The sequence below is a fragment of the Amblyomma maculatum genome, chromosome 9 (genome assembly GCF_055883805.1).
Source record: "Amblyomma maculatum isolate TAMU_Amacu chromosome 9, ASM5588380v1, whole genome shotgun sequence".
In the NCBI taxonomy this organism is placed as follows: domain Eukaryota; kingdom Metazoa; phylum Arthropoda; class Arachnida; order Ixodida; family Ixodidae; genus Amblyomma; species Amblyomma maculatum.
In genome coordinates this window covers 35,710,630-35,730,079 of record NC_139352.1, presented here as the reverse complement: position 1 = coordinate 35,730,079, position 19,450 = coordinate 35,710,630, and the positions used below count along the sequence as shown (strand labels likewise).

The 19,450-nt window shown below is 44.7% G+C and overlaps 1 protein-coding gene across 1 annotated transcript; it reads right to left on the bottom strand.

Annotated features, from left to right (window-relative positions):
• Window positions 1-384: 384 nt before the first annotated feature.
• On the bottom strand, window positions 385-19,168 carry LOC146178839 (uncharacterized). Its single transcript, XM_084579806.1, has 4 exons — window positions 18,967-19,168; window positions 6,072-6,129; window positions 2,802-2,940; window positions 385-661 (listed from the first exon to the last, which is right to left on the bottom strand). The coding sequence occupies exons 1-4, from the start codon at window positions 19,092-19,094 to the stop codon at window positions 636-638; spliced, it is 351 nt and encodes a 116-aa protein (XP_084435932.1). The 5' UTR covers window positions 19,095-19,168; the 3' UTR covers window positions 385-635.
• Between the last annotated feature and the right edge of the window lie 282 nt (window positions 19,169-19,450).

Genomic DNA, 19,450 nt, shown 5'->3' with positions numbered 1-19,450 from the left:
TGTCGCATCTTATAATTTGATACCGTGGCCTTTCTTGCCGCAGTAAAACGCCAAAAAATACACTGCGTCCCGTACGTACAGTAGGAATTTATTCCGTACAATTCTTTGAGCTCTGCACCATGGCTATATTTTAGTCTGTACAATCCTTTGAGCTCTGCACAGCTTGATGTGTCCCTCGGAACGAGTTGCACATACCCTATATATATGTGACCAGGAAATCGAAAAAAGTACAACCTAATGTCAACTTAGGAATCATCGTGCTGCAAATCAATTCTTTATTCCAATCGAAATACGGCGGCACGCAATGTAATCGGTTTATCGAAATACGTTCGTGCCTCCACAACTGCCTTTTTACCAAAGCGCTCGAATAAAAATGTGAAAGAAAGTGGAGAACAGCGAACAGAAATGTTTAGACGCCACAAGCTGCGTCCATGCTTCGGCTGAAACATTGCTTATCACTCCTTAAATTGAGGCACTTGTCGACAGCCAAATGCCATAAAATGACAATTACATGGACGTGCCACCGGCTAGCGTGAGAGTGGCTCCGGGTATTTTCGCAAATATGAGTTCTGAGCCCTTGATATTGCGCCCCCATCCATCCATCTCGTCCCGTCTTGGGCCTTCGGTGATGGAACTCATCCCGGAAGTAAAACTGCGCCGCCTATAAAGGAAATTGAGCGGTTTTAATTTTATGTCTACTTTGCTAGCTTTGGCGTCTCGTATTGCTTAGAAAAGCAGTCGATATCTATAGGCAGGTAAAACAACAAATAACTGCATTGCTCAAGCTGTACAGAATACACATCCCATCAGTCAGTATGCCGACTGCGGAGATATTTTGCACCATCATCATCAACATTCAATATACAGGCTAGCAAGAAAAGAAAAACATGAACCTCTATGCAAAACAATTAAAAAAAAAAAGAATTGGCGAGGTAAATTACACACTCAAAACGAAGTTTCTTTTTTTTTTTTTACGCTGATTAACTACAGCCGTGCACCGCATAAGGTTTCGTGCATACAACTGTTGAAATGTCTCTATAAAGTAAATAAATGTATTGTACGAAGCCTACTACATATGCGCTGTTTACTGTAAAAACATTGGATGGAAGTTTCATTATCCTTCTTAGCTCGAATATCTGTCTGAGTTCTTGTTTTATTGTGTTCAAAAATATATTTCCAGTGCTGCGATAAATATTGTCAACGAAAATTGTTTTCAAGACGGGGCTGAACGAAAAAAATTTACTTGCGATGAGCAGCAAGCACAACAACAACAACAAAAAAAAGACTCTTTTGAGCTGAGTGGATTGCAGGAAACCATTCAGCATCTTATATTATTTTTATGATGCAGGAAGTTCTTGTTTTCATGGGTCTATACCCACCCGTGAAGTGCCTCTTCGCTATTTTGTAGCAATATTTTTACAATCCTTGTAGGAACGTTCACCACCTCATATTTACACCAACTTTAAATCCAAATATATTTTTTTAAGTATATGTTAGCGTTTATACAATAACTAGTGTGTGTCAGAAGGTTGTTGTCTAAGAAAAGCACATGATTAGTCCTAAAGCTTGGAAAACAGAAAGAACCTAAAGAAATCTAATGAATCCGCATTATGCACGCAAACGTGGCTGCGCTAACGTGAAGTTTGGGAAAGACTTCACTGCCCTTATGAGCAATTCATAACCATGAGAGCGGTTAGTGCCTAAGTTCGGAGTCTGTGTTGTGACTTGTGAAGGCTGGCCCCTTCTTCAGCAGTGTTAACCCACACTAATAAAACATTTCATTTCATTTCATTTATTAATACTGTCAGCCTATGCAGGCTATTACAGGAGTGGAAATAAACAAAATTCACACAAAAAAAAGGAGTACATTTCAATAACTACAAAAGTCCGACACAAAAATACAAGCAAATACAGTGGACGTAAAACAGAACGTCAAATAATACAGCAAAAGAAACCAAGGGAAACAGATTATACAGAGGGACAACTTTTATATAGGCGCGTTTTGTTCAAAGTATGTTTTGAGGCTTTGAAGAAAGGCATCTGAGTATTACTTTTTACAATGCAGTCAGGCAGCATGCTCTACTCTTTAATCACACGAGGAAAAAAGCTGTATTTAAAATAATCATTATGAGAAAGCGGCACAGGAATATACATACTATGCCCATGTCTTGATGACTCATCGGGGTTTATTGCAAAATAGTGTGATGTGTTAATCTTAAAGTGACCATGGATTAGAAGAAAGAGGTATACTTCAGCCTTTCTTAGTGCGGCATTCTAGTTTTTCGAGGTTGGCTGATTTGCACAATTCGGTTGGTGAGTTGGTTCTTCGGTATATATTGTAGACAAAACGGGAAGCAAATCTTTGCACGTTTTCAATTTTTGTTTTGTTAGATGCGGTGTAGGGGTCCCCAACATAATTTTCCCGTATTCAAGTACCGGTCTTACCAGGGTCCTATAAGTGAGTATTTTTATATCGGGAGCAGCGCGGCGGATATTACGACCTAGCCCCCATATTACCCTGTATGCTTTAGAGCATACATTATTTATGTGCGTATTCCAGCGTAGGTCAGAACTGAAGGTCAAACCAAGATACTTGTGCTGTTGTACCCTATTAACTTGTTTACCTGCAATGTAGTAAGGAAACACCATAACATTTTGCTTCCTGGTAACAGACATGATTACAGATTTATCAGGGTTGAGTACCATTTGCCATTTAGCGCACCAGTTTTCGCGCACGAGGAAGCTGGAGGCGTGTGTTGTAATAAAAGAAATATCTTAAAGGGAAGATAAGTGCGGAATACCAGATAAAGCAGGGTAAGGTCGGTATCCCGGAAGTCGTCGGAAGCGGCCGTCGAAGCACGTTCCCAAGTGAGGGCGGTTAACTTCCGCGAAGCAGAAACAGCCCGACTTGCAATCTGCTCCGAATAGCTTCGGATCACACTGACCCGCGAAAAAAAAAAAAAGAATAAGAAAAGGAAATGTTAATTTATAAACTGGACAATAATGAAATCCACAACTACTGGTGATGCTACAGTTGCTTGAAAAAAAAGCAGAGTTTGTACATTCAAAAACTCGTTTTCACTAGCTAATGCAGCTTAGTCATGTTCTAGAATGGGTTCTTCTGTCTTCTGACACGTTATATCACATGCACCGCATTGCGATACGTCACTTAGGCTAATTTTGCTTATTTGTATGCCACGTGCTCTTGACTGGGGCACTTCGGCGCGAAACATATTCATGTGTGAGCACTACCTTCTGCCCTATTTCCTATTCCTCGCTTGAGTCCCAGCTGGGCTTGGTGTTTTCCTACGGTGATAGCGTTTATCTGCCAACGTGGTCAGATGAGGTCGAGCTGATAAGAGCGAGAGAATACGTAGGGGCGCTGTTTGTGCGGTTCTTGTCGAGACCTAATTACTTTGACTCAGTATAATAGGTAAGTTGGATCTTACTCCAGCACTGAGTACCTCTAACAATCGCCAGGGAGCACCTTTTATCTAAGAAATTCCGGACAGCTGGCGACTGAGTAGGATGAATTTAAGATATAAAGGAAAAGGAATAGGAAGAACGTTTAATCATTTAGACCGATCACGATAACTTCAGTTACGTACAGGCTGGCAATGCAGTAAGTGAAACTAAAAATGCAGGCATGGATAGAAAGTAATCATGTACTGGGCGAGCTGCAGAACGTTTTCAGGAGAGGTAGGCGTCTAGACCATAGCATTTTCCTAACACCCCAGTGCATAGAAGTAGCCAGGGCGGAAAGCAACCCGCTCTATTTAGCCTTTTTGGACATACAGGTGCATGCGACAGTGTAAACAGGGAGCTTCTGTGGAACATACTCAGATCTGAAGGGATTGGTAAAGACGTAATTGAATTACTAAATGAAATATACAGATGTAATAAAATTGAGATTGCGTGGGAGAGGTTAAGTACGTCTACTGCCGAGATATGCAAATGACAAAAACAAGGATGTCCGCTATCACCGCTGTTGTTCACAATTTATACGAAGAATACGGAAATGAGTCTGCGAGAAACCAACATTGGTTTTAATCTCTCGTATAAGCTAGGTGTAAGGGACGTACAAAAAGAGCTTCCGGGATTAATGTACACGATCGGCATTAGTATTTTAGCCAATAGCCAGGAAAATTTACAAATGTTGCTTAATATATGCGGACACGGGGTAGATGCATCCGGCTTAACCTTCAGCGAAATTAAGTCGGGTCTGGTGGTATTTAATGATTTTATTAATGCGAAGCTTGAATACAACGGAATGAGACACCAAGACTGGCAGAATATAAATATGTCGGGGTATGAATAAATGAAGGACAGGCACACATAAAAAAAATGAACAGGCAAACAGGACAAAGGAACAAAGGGATGCCACGAAAACGAAGCACAGGGCATTATGGTGGTACAACAGATATGAATTACTTAAAGGTATTTGGAAAAGAATAATGGTACCAGGGCTTACCTTCGGGAACGCGGTTTTGAGCATAAGGCTAGAAGAACAGTCGGGGTTAGAAATAAATGAGAGACCCGTGGGAAGGTTACCACTTGTAGCCAACAGCAAACGTAGCAGTACAGAGAGACATGGGCTGGGCGTCTTTCGAGGCACGAGAGGCTCAGAGCAAAATACTTTGCGAGGAACGCCTCAGAAAAATGAATGAGAGTAGGTGGCCAGATAAAGTACTTAAATATTTATATCAAAAGGGCATTGACACACAGTGGCGGGAAAGGACTAGATAACTAACCAGTATGTAGGAGAGCAGGAATGAGAAATAAAGAACATTAAATAACCGGTAAAGAACACCGAACAACTGAATAACTCATTGGAAGAGAAGCCGAGCCTAGACATATATAGAAAATAGAAAACTCAGATCAAAAAGAAAACCTTCCATGAAACTCAAGAACCAGCAGCTTTTTTTTTTTTTTTTTTTTTTTTTTTAAGCTAGAAAATGTCTTAAAACCCGAAGTTACAGAAGGAAGTCTAATCAAGCAGATGAAACTTTTGCTATATGCGGTAGAAACCCAGAAACAATGGTGGCAGTATCCATCCAGATGTCGATGCGGACATAGTCACTCTAGCCGAGGCCCTGGGACTTAGAGGTAGCAAAGGAAGCATGAAAGAATCGGTGGTAGAGTTTAGCGAGAAACGTTTGGAAGATTGGCGGATAAATAGCAGGAAGGAGACACATGGAAGGTAAATCGAAATTAAATACGGATATTTAAAGATAACCCAGGTCTAAAAGGAACGTCGTTAGAGTTTACGAATTATAGAAGTTAAAAAACTTAAAAATTAAAGGTTGAGTACGGTGATGACTATCACCCCCGTTTAAAATTGGGCGTTTTTTACATACATACATACATACATACATACATACATACATACATACATACATACATACATACATACATACATACATACATACATACATACATACATACATACATACATACATACATACATACATACATACATACATACATACATACATACATACATACATACATAGGCTTATTTAATTAGCAACTGATGTTTTGTTTCCTCCAATGCGTAATCTTTAAAAGCCGGGATTCTATACCTCTGTCAGTCGGCAGGAGAGACCTGTATATCAGTACAAAAAAACGTCTTGAACCGTGAGCTTCCTGCTGCATGGCAGAGTACTCGTGGTGGCATTGGTTTCGGACTTGTTTGCTTTGGACTTTCGCTGTGCAGCTCATGAATATCTAACTCACCATTAGTGTCGCTACGTCTGTTTGTTTCCATTTCAATTTTTTGTACGGTCGAGATGCACTAAGAAAGTGTGACCTCGGTGGGCGCACTAACGAGAAGAAAATTAAACTCTTAGAATAATTAAACCTTGCTTCTTCAGTAGCCACAGTTTATCGAACAATCATGCTGCACCAGGAATGTGGGGTTTTTAATTCGCTGTTTACCGTGTTAAACAGTACAAACGTAAAACTCAACTTAGCTTTCATAACGTGTTTGCTCCCGTGCACTAAGCATTCTAAAGTTCCGTACGGCCATAACATACATAAGTACGTAACAAACCAATTAAATGCTATCTTACCGGTTGCAGGCAACGATTCTGCAAATGGTATCGCGGGGACTTAAAGCTGTGAGGTGCTCTGGAAAGAAAATTCAATAAAATCAGTTAAGTTTCCATTCTCGAAGCTGAAAAGTATTTTTGATTTTCGATTATGAAGCGTGGGATTGAAAACTCAGTTAGGAAGCCTTTGATTGACGCCCAGTTGGAGAACTCTATTCCGCTCTAAGCAGGAAATAATTGCGGCGGGTTATCACGGTTAACAGGGTGCAGCGGTGACGTAGCGGTAGAACATCCGCCTCGCATGCTAGAGGACCGGGGCTCAAATCCCGGTGCCGCGCATTTCTCCACGCGGATTAAAAAGAAAAATCCGCGTGTCGATGGAATTGCATAAACAGGTAGTTTAGAAGAACTTCTTGTTGGGCGAGTTGGTGCATTGCTTTAACGAAGTGTCTAAAGGTACGTCCGACGGATCCATTCGATTCTCGTAAAGATACGGCGGACGTCGATATACAGGCTCATGGCTATATGCACGTCGAACGCGGCCCCATTCCGCTTGCTACGCGTGAATGGATCTCATCCTCTATGATATCAGCTAGCCGCGACTCTCGATGAGGTGCTACGAAGAGTGCATCCGTTCTAACATAGATCACGGTCTTCACTTAGGGTTGTGTTCGGCAAACATCGCTGTCAAGCACATAGCTGCAGGCGATATGCTACGTACTGCACCAGCTCCACCAGCTGGCATCGAGATACGCACATTCACGAGCAGCTTTCGCTTCGCACTAAACTATCACCTCGATCTGCCCGTAATGCGAGCGAGCTATTCCTAGCATTTACGCTGTCTTAGGTCCTGCATCGACCTCTGAAGATCTAGCGCCGGCACAACACACACACACACACCTCGTCGTGCAGCTGAACATTCGGCAGTCCAAAGTATGTATGTGAAATGGCATTATGCTCGTTCCTCACATGCAGACCGAGGAAACAGGATGTTTTTAGCTAAATTCTTCGTTTAAATTCTACCTCAGAGCCGTGGCAGAAGACATGCCGAATCTACTAGAGGCCTGCACATCGACTCGTCGAGGCGAAGACCTACTGCACCGCACCGCAAGAGTGCACAACCGGAAAGCCGGAAGCGTGAATGATCCGAATTCCCTGTGAACAGCAATGTTCTTTGGTATATAGGGGATTACTAGACTAAAGTGCTTAGGCTGCATCTTTTTCTTGGCGTTGAAGTTTGCGTACATGTAGTTTAAACCCCCGCATGCTCGAGGTTAGCGTGACCCGACTGAACGGCCGCGCAGCTTTGAAACGATCGGGATCGATATACATGCATCGCCGGGCTTAGGTACGCGGTAGAAAATGTGCGCTGCACATTTCGTTGAAGAAGCTGACTCTTGGAATTTTGCAGAGTGTGCCATGCAAGCGATCGTTGCTACAACCACGCATCCATGTTCCCACGGCTGGCCTACCCCGAGGCGCATAAATGTTCAACCGTGGACGTATCAATGATCGAAGAGAGGACAGATTTTCACAATATTGGGCGCGAAATCGATAGCTACCAGTGCTCAGTGTTAGAGAAATTCTGCCTTGATCATGCGCAATTCAGTGTTTCAGGTGTGGTCAGTAGCTATATAAGTTTGAACAGTTCGCCTTTCAAGTCAGCGGCGCCAGCGATGGATCGGCGGAGCGATTTTCCACGCTACACCGCTGTCTTGCTAGAAAGCCTATCTAGGCGGCGTTTGACATTCACCTGCTTTTTGTTGGCCCCGTAATTGAAAGCAACGCCTTCAGAAACGCGTTAAATGTTCAAAAATGTATTCTCTTCAACAGTTTCACTCCAGGCTGTCAAAGCAGGCGGACGTTGATAAAACAGTTGAGCACTCCAGTCTTTAGAAATCTGTACAATCACCTTCAGTTTGTAAAATTATTGGAATAGGTCACTTTCCGATCGCTGGGACATAGACCCTCATGACAGCGCTGTCACGTGAATAAGGACCACACCAGGCCGAAAGCTTGTCTCATATAACATAGCTAACCAAGGTATACCTTACAGCATTGTGTTGATTTTTATGGTGCCTAAGCGACTAATGCTGCCATGCACCAAGAACAAGGTTTAATGTATTTATTTTGTGTGTAATGACTAAAATGTTCTTTAGGATGTAGCTTGTTTAGGAACATTTTAGGAAACCAAAAATGCAGGAAATTTGCACGTCTCTCCTAGGATCATGCTGGGATGGAAATGGATCTGTTGGAAATTGTACAAAATGTTTCCTCTTTTCTCGACTCTGGTGCATGTGTAAGATATGGTTTATTGTTAGTTCATCTCCACACTCCTTGCATATTGGTTTGCCCTCTTTCATAAGTATGAAGCTGTGTGTGAGGTTTGGGTATGTGTTTTGTGAAGATGACCTAAAATGACCTCCATGTTGTGTTTTTGATTACTGCATGATTTCCATTCCTTAATGACAGGTTTGACAAGTATAGTTTGTAGTTTATTTCAATGTTTCAAAAATCCTGCCATTTCACTCTCACTTTTCTTTGTACAAGCTTCTTGGTATCTTCATGCAGCATATTCACCCTCTGTAATTTAGCATTGCGTCAAGGTAACCTGGTTATTTCTTTTCATCACCTTTCAAGACTACTGTCCCGATTTCATAAAGTTTCTGACGACAGGAACTCCTTGGAAGTCATAGAAATAAATGAGATCCACAATCATGAGCTATCTAGGGTATGCATATACATGTCCATCGCTCAGTGGAATGGCGTCAGTACGCTGTTAGAACAGGTCTTGAGATAACAACAACCATTGTCTGAGGTGGTCCTTTAATGGGCATTGAAATGCTATGTAACTACAGGTACTGATAGAACTCTTGATCATGTTATGTGATGATGCGATCCTTGCATGAATATAGGTATACATTTCAGAATCTGCAGTGCACCACTTGACCATTTGCCACCAGTTTGTGTGAAAATGTATTTTTCATGCATGTTAACCAGTGTTTAACAGATGACCCCTGTGCACAAGCCAAAAGTGCCACGAGCCAAATGTCACGAGGCCACACGACATGGCAGGAGCTGTTAAGCCAAGCTTAAAGTTATATTTGAAATATTTCAGCTTCAACGTTTCAGCTCCAATTAAGAAAGGTTGAGGCTTACAGAGGTCTATGCCAGGTTGTCTATCACCTAACAGGGCAGCCTACGACCGTATGCTAATGAGTATATCTGAGATAACAGAGACATGAATTAAGGAATTAGTAGTAATGTTTGTAGCAAAGGGCATGTAAATTAACGAGAATCCACAGTGGGATCTGCAGACAAGAACCATTAACGCTGGCACACCATACCCTTACAGGTGGAGATTAGGAGTCTCCCTAATTTTTTGTCTGCTCAAAGCTTGTCATTTCCTTCGTTCTTCCAGATGAGGAAGATGTGAAAATGATAGCATCTAAAATGCCAGAGACCATCGTTAACAAGGATGCTGATCCCAACAGCGTAAAAAGGAATTTCAGAAAAGATGGGTGACTAGTAATGCTGGCAACAGTTGAAACTAAGTGGAAAGGCATGAAATTGAAATGCAACATATGCAGAGATATGTTGCGAGACGACCAGTCTGTGGTGTGCGACATCTGTCTCCGTTAGTTCCATCAAGTGATTGGCCAAAGCAGATGGGGCTTGTGGTTTTGTGATAAGTGCAGTGTAGTAGCATAGATGCAACCTTGCCCATTAATAATTCGAGTGGAGTAAGTGCATTGTTTTGTTTTGTTCATGGTTTCCATGAAAACATTATGAGAAATTTTTTCCTAGAGAATGTTTGCTGAAATGTGAATATAATGTGCACTAAAACTAGTGTTTTCTTGCTGTTTACTTTTCCTTGTATACATTAGTTCTGTGAAGAAAACCACCGGCTAGAAGGAAATGTAATGGCATGCATTTTGATACTTGGCCCAGTTGTGCTGGCTCAGTAAAAGTGCTTGGCTGCTGAACCCAAAGATGCAGATTTGGTTCCAGCCACAGCAGGGACATTTCAATAGAGGCGAAACAATAGGCCGTCATGCACCGTGCGGTGTCAGTGCATGTAAAAGAACCCCAGATGGTCGAAATTATACCGGAGCCCTCAACTATTGTGTTCCTCATAGCCGTAGTTATTTTGGGATGCTAAACCAGATATATATCACATCATACTCTGAGTAAGATGCTATTCATGGTCAGTTAATCATACACTAAATGATCATTTTTTTTTCTGCATGGTACAGCAGCTGTTGTACAATTTTACTTTAGCCTTCATGAAGAATATCACACTGGCTCCACATGGCCTTCTGTTGACCCTTGATATCCGTCACAATCACACACCCGAGTATGTATTTGTCTAAAGGCACCTATGCATGCAAGGAGGGGACAGTTACTTTCCACTTGTCAGAACAGAAATGCATGATCCACATCATTTCTGTAATTCAACTGCTTGCTATTTGAACTGTCCAGCATTGATGCAAGTTTCAAAGAACTGCAATTAGCAAATTAATCTAAGCAGCAAACCATGCCAAGAACTGCTTCGGTATCATCTTTAGCAACTGTTTGGGAACTAAAATTAGCCAAATGTTGCAAAACATAGATGAGAGGTTACAAAATCTAAAAAACAATGCAGCCTACCTGTGGCATGTAGGGTTTCACATCCTAAAGTGACATATGTAGCTATGAAGAATACCGTAGTGGAGAGCTCCAGACTAATTTGACTGCCTGGGCTTTGTACTTTGAATTGACATCTTGCAGAAAACAGAAGCATTTGCATTTCACCTGCACCAAAGTGCGACTGCCATCACTGGTATTAAACATCACGACCTTGGGGCAAGTAGCCTAACGTGCCACTAAGATGTCGCAGCGTGTACATACATGCTATACATGTCAACCTTTCTAGCATTAAAGCTGTCACATGCATGGCAGATATTCATGTTCAGCTTTGGACTGACAAGTTTAAAAGTGTACTATTTGTGTTTGTCTAGCATGAAAAACAAAGGAAACTAAGGAAAAACGAAAAAAAAAATGAACATAATATGTTGAAAAAGCATTAGTCATTAACACATAAAGCATATTCGTTCCTTTATTAATGATAAAGTGGCCTTCAACAATAGTACAAAGCCTGAACATTTAGAAAGGTGCTGTGCCAGGCAGCTATTTTACAGAAACCTGAACCATTTCACCTGTAGTAATACGCATCCCGGCGGTGTGGGCTGGGCACTTATTTTTCGGTCCACTCCAACATGCGAAAAGTGCATCGTGCATTCCCATTTTCCGAGTTTTGAGCTCTGTAGTACAGGCTAACAAATTGTCGATTACTTATTTTCGTCTGATTGTTGCACAGCGCGTGTAAATAAATTACCACTGCACCTAATAAACACTGACATGCACGTGCAACATCGCCGATCATAAACGGACACACTGATGTCCGTCCGGACATCGGCGCACTCATCACAGCACTCTTCGTAGTCTCACACAGCACTCTAGTAGGACGTAATCCGTAATCACAGCATCTCACGGTAAGCACAAACCACACCTCCAGTTGTACAACAAACACGAATGACTCGATGCTTGGGCTAGAGACACGCCGGCGGTGCCCAGCTTTTTCTGCGCCGCTTGTACTACGTAGAACTTGCAGCACCAACCTCAATGCGAGCAGAAAGCGATGCATTACGTGACGCATCTCATCACAGATGGAAGTGACGAAACTTTGAAGAATCAAAACTACATAACTACATAACGACCGTCGTAGACGTTAATCCACATGATAACGAGGACCAAATGAGCGGGCGTGCGGGCCGCGGGCTGGCCGTCAACACCGCGATTACATGCGCTTGCGCTCTGGTCGTGCTTGCCACCCTGCCGCGGTCCAACTCACGTAAACCTATCATCATGCCATCACGTAGTATATCACCCATTCTAGGCACTATTCTTGCCACTGTACTATTCTTTGTAATTTCACATTTCACGCATGCAGTATGTAGTACATACTTACACCTCGCACGTACACCTCATACCAACTTCGATTTGGCTACATATGGCTACCATGTTGTTGCTACAACCACATCTGAGTCCGGCTTTCCCGACGGATCCAAAGGCCCATATCGGAGAAAAATGCGTTGGGTCCGTCGGAAGAACCCTACCGATCGGGTCCGTCCGCCGTACCTCTGAAAAATATTTCCCGGATCCGTCGGACGGATCCCGAAGAAAAACGCACCGGGTCCGTCGGACGTACCTTTAAGACCATTGATCGGGTCCGTCCGACGTACCTTTAGCCACAGCCTTGCTTTAAAGGAACCAAGATGCGCTATAAAAAGACAGCCACAGGAAAAAGCCAAGGAGACAGACAGAGCGCAAACAGAGCGCTCTGTCTGTCTCCTTGGCTTTTTCCTGTGGCTGTCTTTTTATAGCGCATCTTGGTTCCTTTAAAGTATAAACAGGTTTGGGGTGCGACCTGATGCCAGTGAACACCTCCGGCAACGCACTCCCTCCCCACAGCAGGGGATGGCCACCCTGATGCAGTAATTGGCCGCAACCTCATGATAAGTTCCATAAAACCCCGGCCCTCAGTCACAAGCGCCTGCGGAACAACTGACCACGGCGGCGGTCAGATCTGTGACGCAGCAGGGGGTACTAGGAACTTCTTGCTCCGCTGGACAGGCCGCCATTGGAAACTGACCCTGGCAACGTTTAACGTTAGAACCCTAGCTATTGAAGCTAGTTTAGCAGTGCTATTAGAGGAACTAGAAAGTATGAAATGGGATGTCATAGGGCTTAGTGAGGTTACGATATAGTCAATGGTCATTTTCATCCAGAGCTGCCGATCTCTAAGTAGCCAATTTTTTGCTAATTTTTTTCACCAGTTGATTAAATTCCGCTCTGCTGATTTACTCGGTACCTTCCCCACGTGACTTTGTGTTGTGCCACTGTGTGTAACTTTGCCCTTTTGTTACGTTTTTGCTGTTCTTGATATAGACAGAAGTGCAATACATGATTAGAAAATACGCTAGGGACTGCATCACGCTTGCGGGACCATCCTTCCGGCTAAATTTTGCCCACTTCTTTGGTGATAGCATATTTATAGAATTTAACAATATCACCTTCCCAAAACTTTGCGTTGCACACCGTTTATGTTCGCAAAAACTTGGTCTCTTCGGGGAACCAATACCTCCCAACTGCAAGACAAATGGCCATTGGGCGCAGTCGTGGCCGAGTGGTTTGAGCGCCCGTCTCGGCTGCGGGAGGTAGTCAGTTCTAAACCCGCCGCCGGACACCCACCGGTAAAATGGGTACAAGCGTCCCTCGACCCGGCGCCCGACTCTCAGGGGTGTGCATTTGGAAGTGGCTCTGCTAACCCTGCTGTACTCCTTCGAGTGCCTAAAGTTTTGAACAAACTAATGACCTGCAAAGGTCGGGTTGACAAAAAATGGCCACATAATGGGCTTTTGCCGCACAAGGCGGACTTATTATTGTCCGATGGCGGAACTGATCACTGCCACATCGGAGGAACGATTTGAGACCTATGACCCCTTTCCCAAACATTTCACCGCAAAGAACAGAGCACCAGGCCGGGAGAAAACTTGTACCCATTGAAAAGCCGGTGGGTACCAGGGATCGAGCCTGGTACCTCCCGAACACGAGGCGGATGCTCTACCATAAGGCCACGCTTCGGTCTAAGAAGGGTTTAGCTCGCCAAACAGTATCCCCAGTACTTACATGGAATCACCCAGGCCGAGCCCCTCCCCAAGAGCTAAGTCCCGTAAATGACGGACACCCACGCCAGGGACCACTCTTGTACCAGTTTACGTCTGGTCATCGTCGAGCTGTAAAACGAATCCTGACAGCTCTCCCACCTGCGCGTGGCGGACTTGTCAACTACTGCCACCGCATTGGTGGTGTTGTGGGTCGCACCCAAATGCTCGGGCAGGCGGGATCGCAACACCCGTGGTGCACTTCCATGACGTCCACCCCTGCCAGACGCCTTCGCGTCCCCGACTTCGGTAACTCTCTTCGTGCTCCGCTCCACGCGAGAGCCCGATTCTACAAGGTTTTGGTAAGCGTCTTGGTTTGGACGCCGGCCCTATTGCAAGAACTGTTTAGGGCCTACCGCCTACGTTCCGGAAGCGCGAGTGGAGGCTTCATCCCCCACCCCTATGGTCTCACAGCGGTGCTACCGGCAGACTCTCAAAGGGTGCTTGCACCACTTCTGCTTTCGCTTCGTCTTCACTCTCTTAACCTACTGAGACGTCCGCAGGCCTCAGCGTTTCTCAGGACGTCCCTGGTTTTCACCGGAGGATGAGTGAAGACAGTCTAGCGCCCCAAAGCATCCTTGCGGGCTGGGTTACACAGGGTTGCCCCTACTCCTGATGACCTTAGTCAGCGGGCATTCCCCTGCGGCATCCTTACATAGAGACTTAGCCGGCACAGCCCATCCCTGGACTGCACCGGCGGGTGAACAGACTCTTAGTTGCCGCTACGAGGAGTGGTCATCTCCAACTCTAGCGGCTTCCATCCTGGGATCACAGGGAGTCGGGAGCTGCCCAGACTTATCCCTAGTCCCGTTTCTTGATAGGGTACATCATCGGTAAAGGCTGTCATTTTCGATGAGGAGAAGAGACAATTATGTCCCTCCTCTCTATTACGTCGGTACCTACTGGAGCATTATGGCATGAAATCCACTGAAATATGGTTGCTAATCCCTATCGCATTCTAAAAAAAAAAGGATAAGTGAAAGACAGCATCTACCCACTGAGAGTGTTTATTATCAAAATTTTTCGCTTGAGAAATAACGTCCGGCAGCGCATGGTGCTTTGACGGCCATCGATTAATAATTCATGAGGAATGCCTGTTCGCACGCTGAACTGCAGGGTAAAATTTGCCGTACAGCCGAGAATGCACAGACACTCACATAGAAAAGGGGTTATATTGATAAAAAAAACAGCAAAAAATGCGCGCAGCTACTGCAGCGTCGGTAGTGCTGCCATATCGGCACGCCGGCGGCGTGGCACAAACTTCGACCGCAGCGCCATCTGTGGGCCTAGGCGCAGAACTGAAAGTGATCTACAAACGATGCCAGCCGACGTAAGAATGACAGCTCTCTCCTGCCTTCACTACGACGTCCTACTCGTCATGCCACTTCACGTTCCCATCCCTGTTGCCCGTATTCCCCCGCTGCCCTCCTCGCTGTTCAGCTGCATTTCCCTTCGCATTGTTTCATTCCCACCTCCAGTTCATTCCGCACAACCTTCTTCTCCCACGCTAGTCATCCTTCAGCTTTTTCTCATTGTACTTCAACCCTCAGGTTGCCAATACATGAGCCGTAGCCATAATTTTCTTCTTCTACGTTAGCCGTCATCTGTGCTCTTTCCGATGCAACCATCTTTGTGCTTCGTCTTTCTACGCTTTCGTCTCACACAAAAGTTGACTGACTTTTTCCTCCGCTGTGGCGGGTAGCACTTCGCCCTCCTCCTATATGCCACAGCTGGCAGGTGCCCGTTACGTTGAGTAAGCCCACAAGGCCGACAACACCACCAAAAATGACACCAACGACGCGTATACACTTACAGGTACCTAAGAACTGGGCTATAAAGATGTTTGGTGTTCTCATGAAGCCTACGTGCCAGCGATGATGTTGCCCCTGTGTGAAAAAGTGTATGAGAAGAAGTTATACGGCGGAAGGCCATTTGCTTTCAATGGTCAGATTCTTGTGGCTTCAGCGCCGACAAAACCCCCGGGGTTGCCCATGTCTCCGCGTTTCGATAATTGCACACAGGGCACCCAGCGCGGGGATATAATTATGGGCATTGGGACCATTTGCACATTGCGGCAGGAATAAAGGCTAGCCCATCTCCATCCACATAAGCGTAACTTCCTGTGTGCGAGTAAGACCGCAGCTGAGGGGTACCGCACAGGGAGATACGAAGCGCATATGTGCGACGTTGGAGATACACCTCACTTGTTTAAAGAACGCTAGCATCACTAGCATTCATGAAACGAGACATTGCAAAAATAGGATCGGCAGGAATGCTGCAGAATGTGCACAGGCTGGAAAGCTCAGGGGCGTACGTATGATACTCTCAATTTCAATGCGCTGCGGGATACGAACCTTCGAGTGACGTATACGTTCTGGCCAACTTCTGGGTTGCTACTAAGGTGGCAGAGTTATCGTTCTGCTGGAGGATATAAGTGCGGATAGCACTGGGGGCTATAGGGGGTATTCACTGACGCGCTGTGCGCGGTGTATTGTGGGTAATTGAGGCGCAGTCGGCCATTTTTGTGTCCACGGAACGAACAGGGCGAACGTACGTATCAAGTGCTGTCGTGCGGTTCTACAATCAGTGGCATCCGCAGCAATATGTTGTTTATTGAGCTGTCGTAGACTGTAATAGACGCGTGCACAGTGTAAACAAAGGAAGCTGAAGAGCTGCGCGAACGACCTCGGCATTTTCAGGTTCCGGAAGTACACACGAACAACTCCACTCGAACGAGATACCTCACCGAGATGCGACGTCACGTATGGCTGGCACGGTTCAACCGCACAAGTATCATATAATATGAGAAATGTATGTCAAAATGGGCTGGACTGGAATCTTCCGGATGTGCCCCAGCAGCCAGCTCTTGTCACTATCCGTGCACGACTGTTCTTCACGCACTCGGAAGACATATTCCCGGTAAAAGAGCAGCGCGGTATCGCTTCCAGTCATGCGCATGCATGCAGCGCGCCGCCAACACCTCCTAGCCGTGTTTTGCTGCAATAAAATCCTTCAAAGAGGGCCCGCTAAATTTTGTGTTTGTCTTCTACTTGCCTCATTCGATCAGAAGTAGGATGTTCGCATCGTCTGTGTCGTCTGCTAATCAAAGCAGACCGCGAGGAACGTAGACGGGCACAGTTGTTTTGCAGAAGGTTTGAAGAACTTCACAAACTTATTCATCTCTAATAACAAATCAAGTTTAGCTTGGCCAAAACTGCGCTGTATTTCAAGAGTTTTGTTGCAAAAAGTTATTTCGAGCCCGCAAGGCAACAAGGTGACGCCACCGGTGTCATCGCTGTGGCCTGTGGCAGCGGTTTCTTTTGCTTCCTTACCGCCACAGACGATGCAAACATCCGACTTCTTTTGATCGATTGAGGCAAGTACATCAAACAAGCTTTGTATAAAAGATACTGACTACCAAATGTCATTTCTATGCAGAATATCAGCTACAAAAACTCAGCGGTTTAGTTGGTATAAACGTTGGACGGCACGCACGTAATTACACAAAGAGCGAGTTCGTCTGCTTCAACCGCGGCTCTTAACCCAGCCGCTTGTAACGTAGTTGCATTCTTCGAGTGGCCAGTAGGCTTGCGATTGGTTTCTTGTGACGAAGCTCGTCCGTAGGACAAGGAATTCATGAATGTCGCACATATCTATGCGTGGGCACAGGCCGACGCTTACCGTGCAGTCGCGCATATCGACTGCACACGGGTAGGTACCAAAGTTTTGTTTCGTACAGGTCTCTGTCCGCATCGCGCACACTTTGCTGATAAATCAAACTGTCACTCATAATACCGATTGAGTTTTCATAACAACGGTGCTGGCATGAGGCAGAGTGGCAGAGCAAACGGATGTGCACGAACAGTTTAGCTAACCACTGCCCCGTACTAGTACTAGTCCGAACAGGACACAAATATGGCATCGACTGCATACTGACGTCAGCTGTGACGTCGCGTGAATACCCCCTATAGGATGCATACGTTACCTTTACGACAAAAGGTTCAGAAAAGCTCCTGATAATCTAACCTTAAAGTTTGAAAACACTCAGCTACAGCAGTGCTCACAAATTCGTTTTCTTGGTGTTCTGTTTCAAGAAAACTTATACTGAAAATCGCGCGTAGATCAGTTTCGTAGTGATCTTTGACGAGCTGTTAGCATCTCAAACAGATTGTTGCTATCTCCCGGTGTCAATAAAACGGCAAATATATTGTCACGACTGAAGTCACAGGGAGCCGTGAAGATACACGTAGCCGAGGACCAGAGAATAAGGTCGGCTTGTCGTTCCGATCACAGAGTCCAGCACCAGCGCGCCGCTCGTGCCAACAACGACCCTTCGTCGTCGTCGGCACCAAACACGGCTGTCGCGCGGCGCTAGGCACGTGGCAATATTATTCACTGGTATTCCCGCTTAAACTACTGTTCCCTTGTATTTTTAACAACGACACAATAAAATCTAAATTGTCTCCCAGCTACGCAAAAGCTATCTTTGCGGGCTTTCCGGAACTTACCGCCTTCACAACGCTGCCGGCCTCTTTTTAGGTCTTATGGTTAATCCACTGCACATATAAAACTATGTTTCGAATTATATTACGCCAGTAAAATTTACATAAAATCGCCTTCGAAACCACCTATCACACTAAGATGAGGACATATAGATTCCGAAAAAAACAAACAAAACAAATGGAAACACCTTTTGCACACACAAATTGTGATCTTCGGAGGTTAGGATAGCATATTAGTGCCATAATTAATCAGCACCCTAATTAACATGCACATTCTCTACGGCAGCTCCCCCGTTCGCAAATGAATGAATGAATTAATTAATTATTGGATGAATGAATGAAGCCTTTATTTGAAGTAAGGGATGGCTCTCGGCCGCTGTTTGGGTAAGTAGGGAGTTAGGAGGGATGGGAGTGTAGCTTCGTGTTCACGGTTCTTCAAGCTGTTGCTCGTTGCTTGCCATGCTGTCGACCTTCGCGCTGTAAGTCGACCTCTCGCACTACTCGAAGCAGGCCGCTCTCATTGCCGTATGTAAAATATCAATTGAAAGAGTGCTAATTAAAAAGCTTGGAAGATGAAACAATATTTCTAGAGCACTGCAGATTGATTGAAAACTTTTTTGCTTGTTAGCAAACACTTAGGATACTCACTTTACAAGAAGGCCCTGGTGGAGAAACAGTGTAAATAGTAAAGCAAGGTTCATTGGCGTCAGTGCAAACAATTGTTCCACAGCTAATCCTCTAAGCACAGCCACTTGAAAGCCGCACTGAGCAAGCATAGGCTGACGTGGAAGCTTTAATTTTTCGCTGCCAGCTGTAGTACCAGATTTCCACTCTTCGCGTTAACGATTGACAGGAAATGAATCTCTTTTCGAAAAGGTCACGGCTAATACTCACTAATCGAACAACGCGTATTAAAATTTCCCCTTTTCTGCTTTGAATATACAGCAGAAACGGGTTTTACAAAACGTGAATAAAAGAAGGAACCTATTTCGGGCGAGGATGTTTTCAGGAAATTGATGCATATATTATTTAGCAACATCAGTTCCTCTACCGCTTTCTTAGGATGTTCACAATCGTTAAAGCTGCCGTATTGCACTCATGAATAAGAAATTAAACGGGCAGCTTCAGGGTG

Excerpts from the sequence above, each read along its gene's own strand:
- LOC146178839 (XM_084579806.1), bottom strand. The coding sequence starts at position 19,094 with ATGCTTGCTCAGTGCGGCTTTCAAGTGGCTGTGCTTAGAGGATTAGCT. Across the intron at positions 6,130-18,966 it reads CACCAGGGCCTTCTTGTAAA|AGCACCTCACAGCTTTAAGT; the intron begins GTGAGTATCCTA and ends TTTTCTTTCCAG. Across the intron at positions 662-2,801 it reads ACCTTACCCTGCTTTATCTG|GCGGCGCAGTTTTACTTCCG; the intron begins GTATTCCGCACT and ends TTTCCTTTATAG.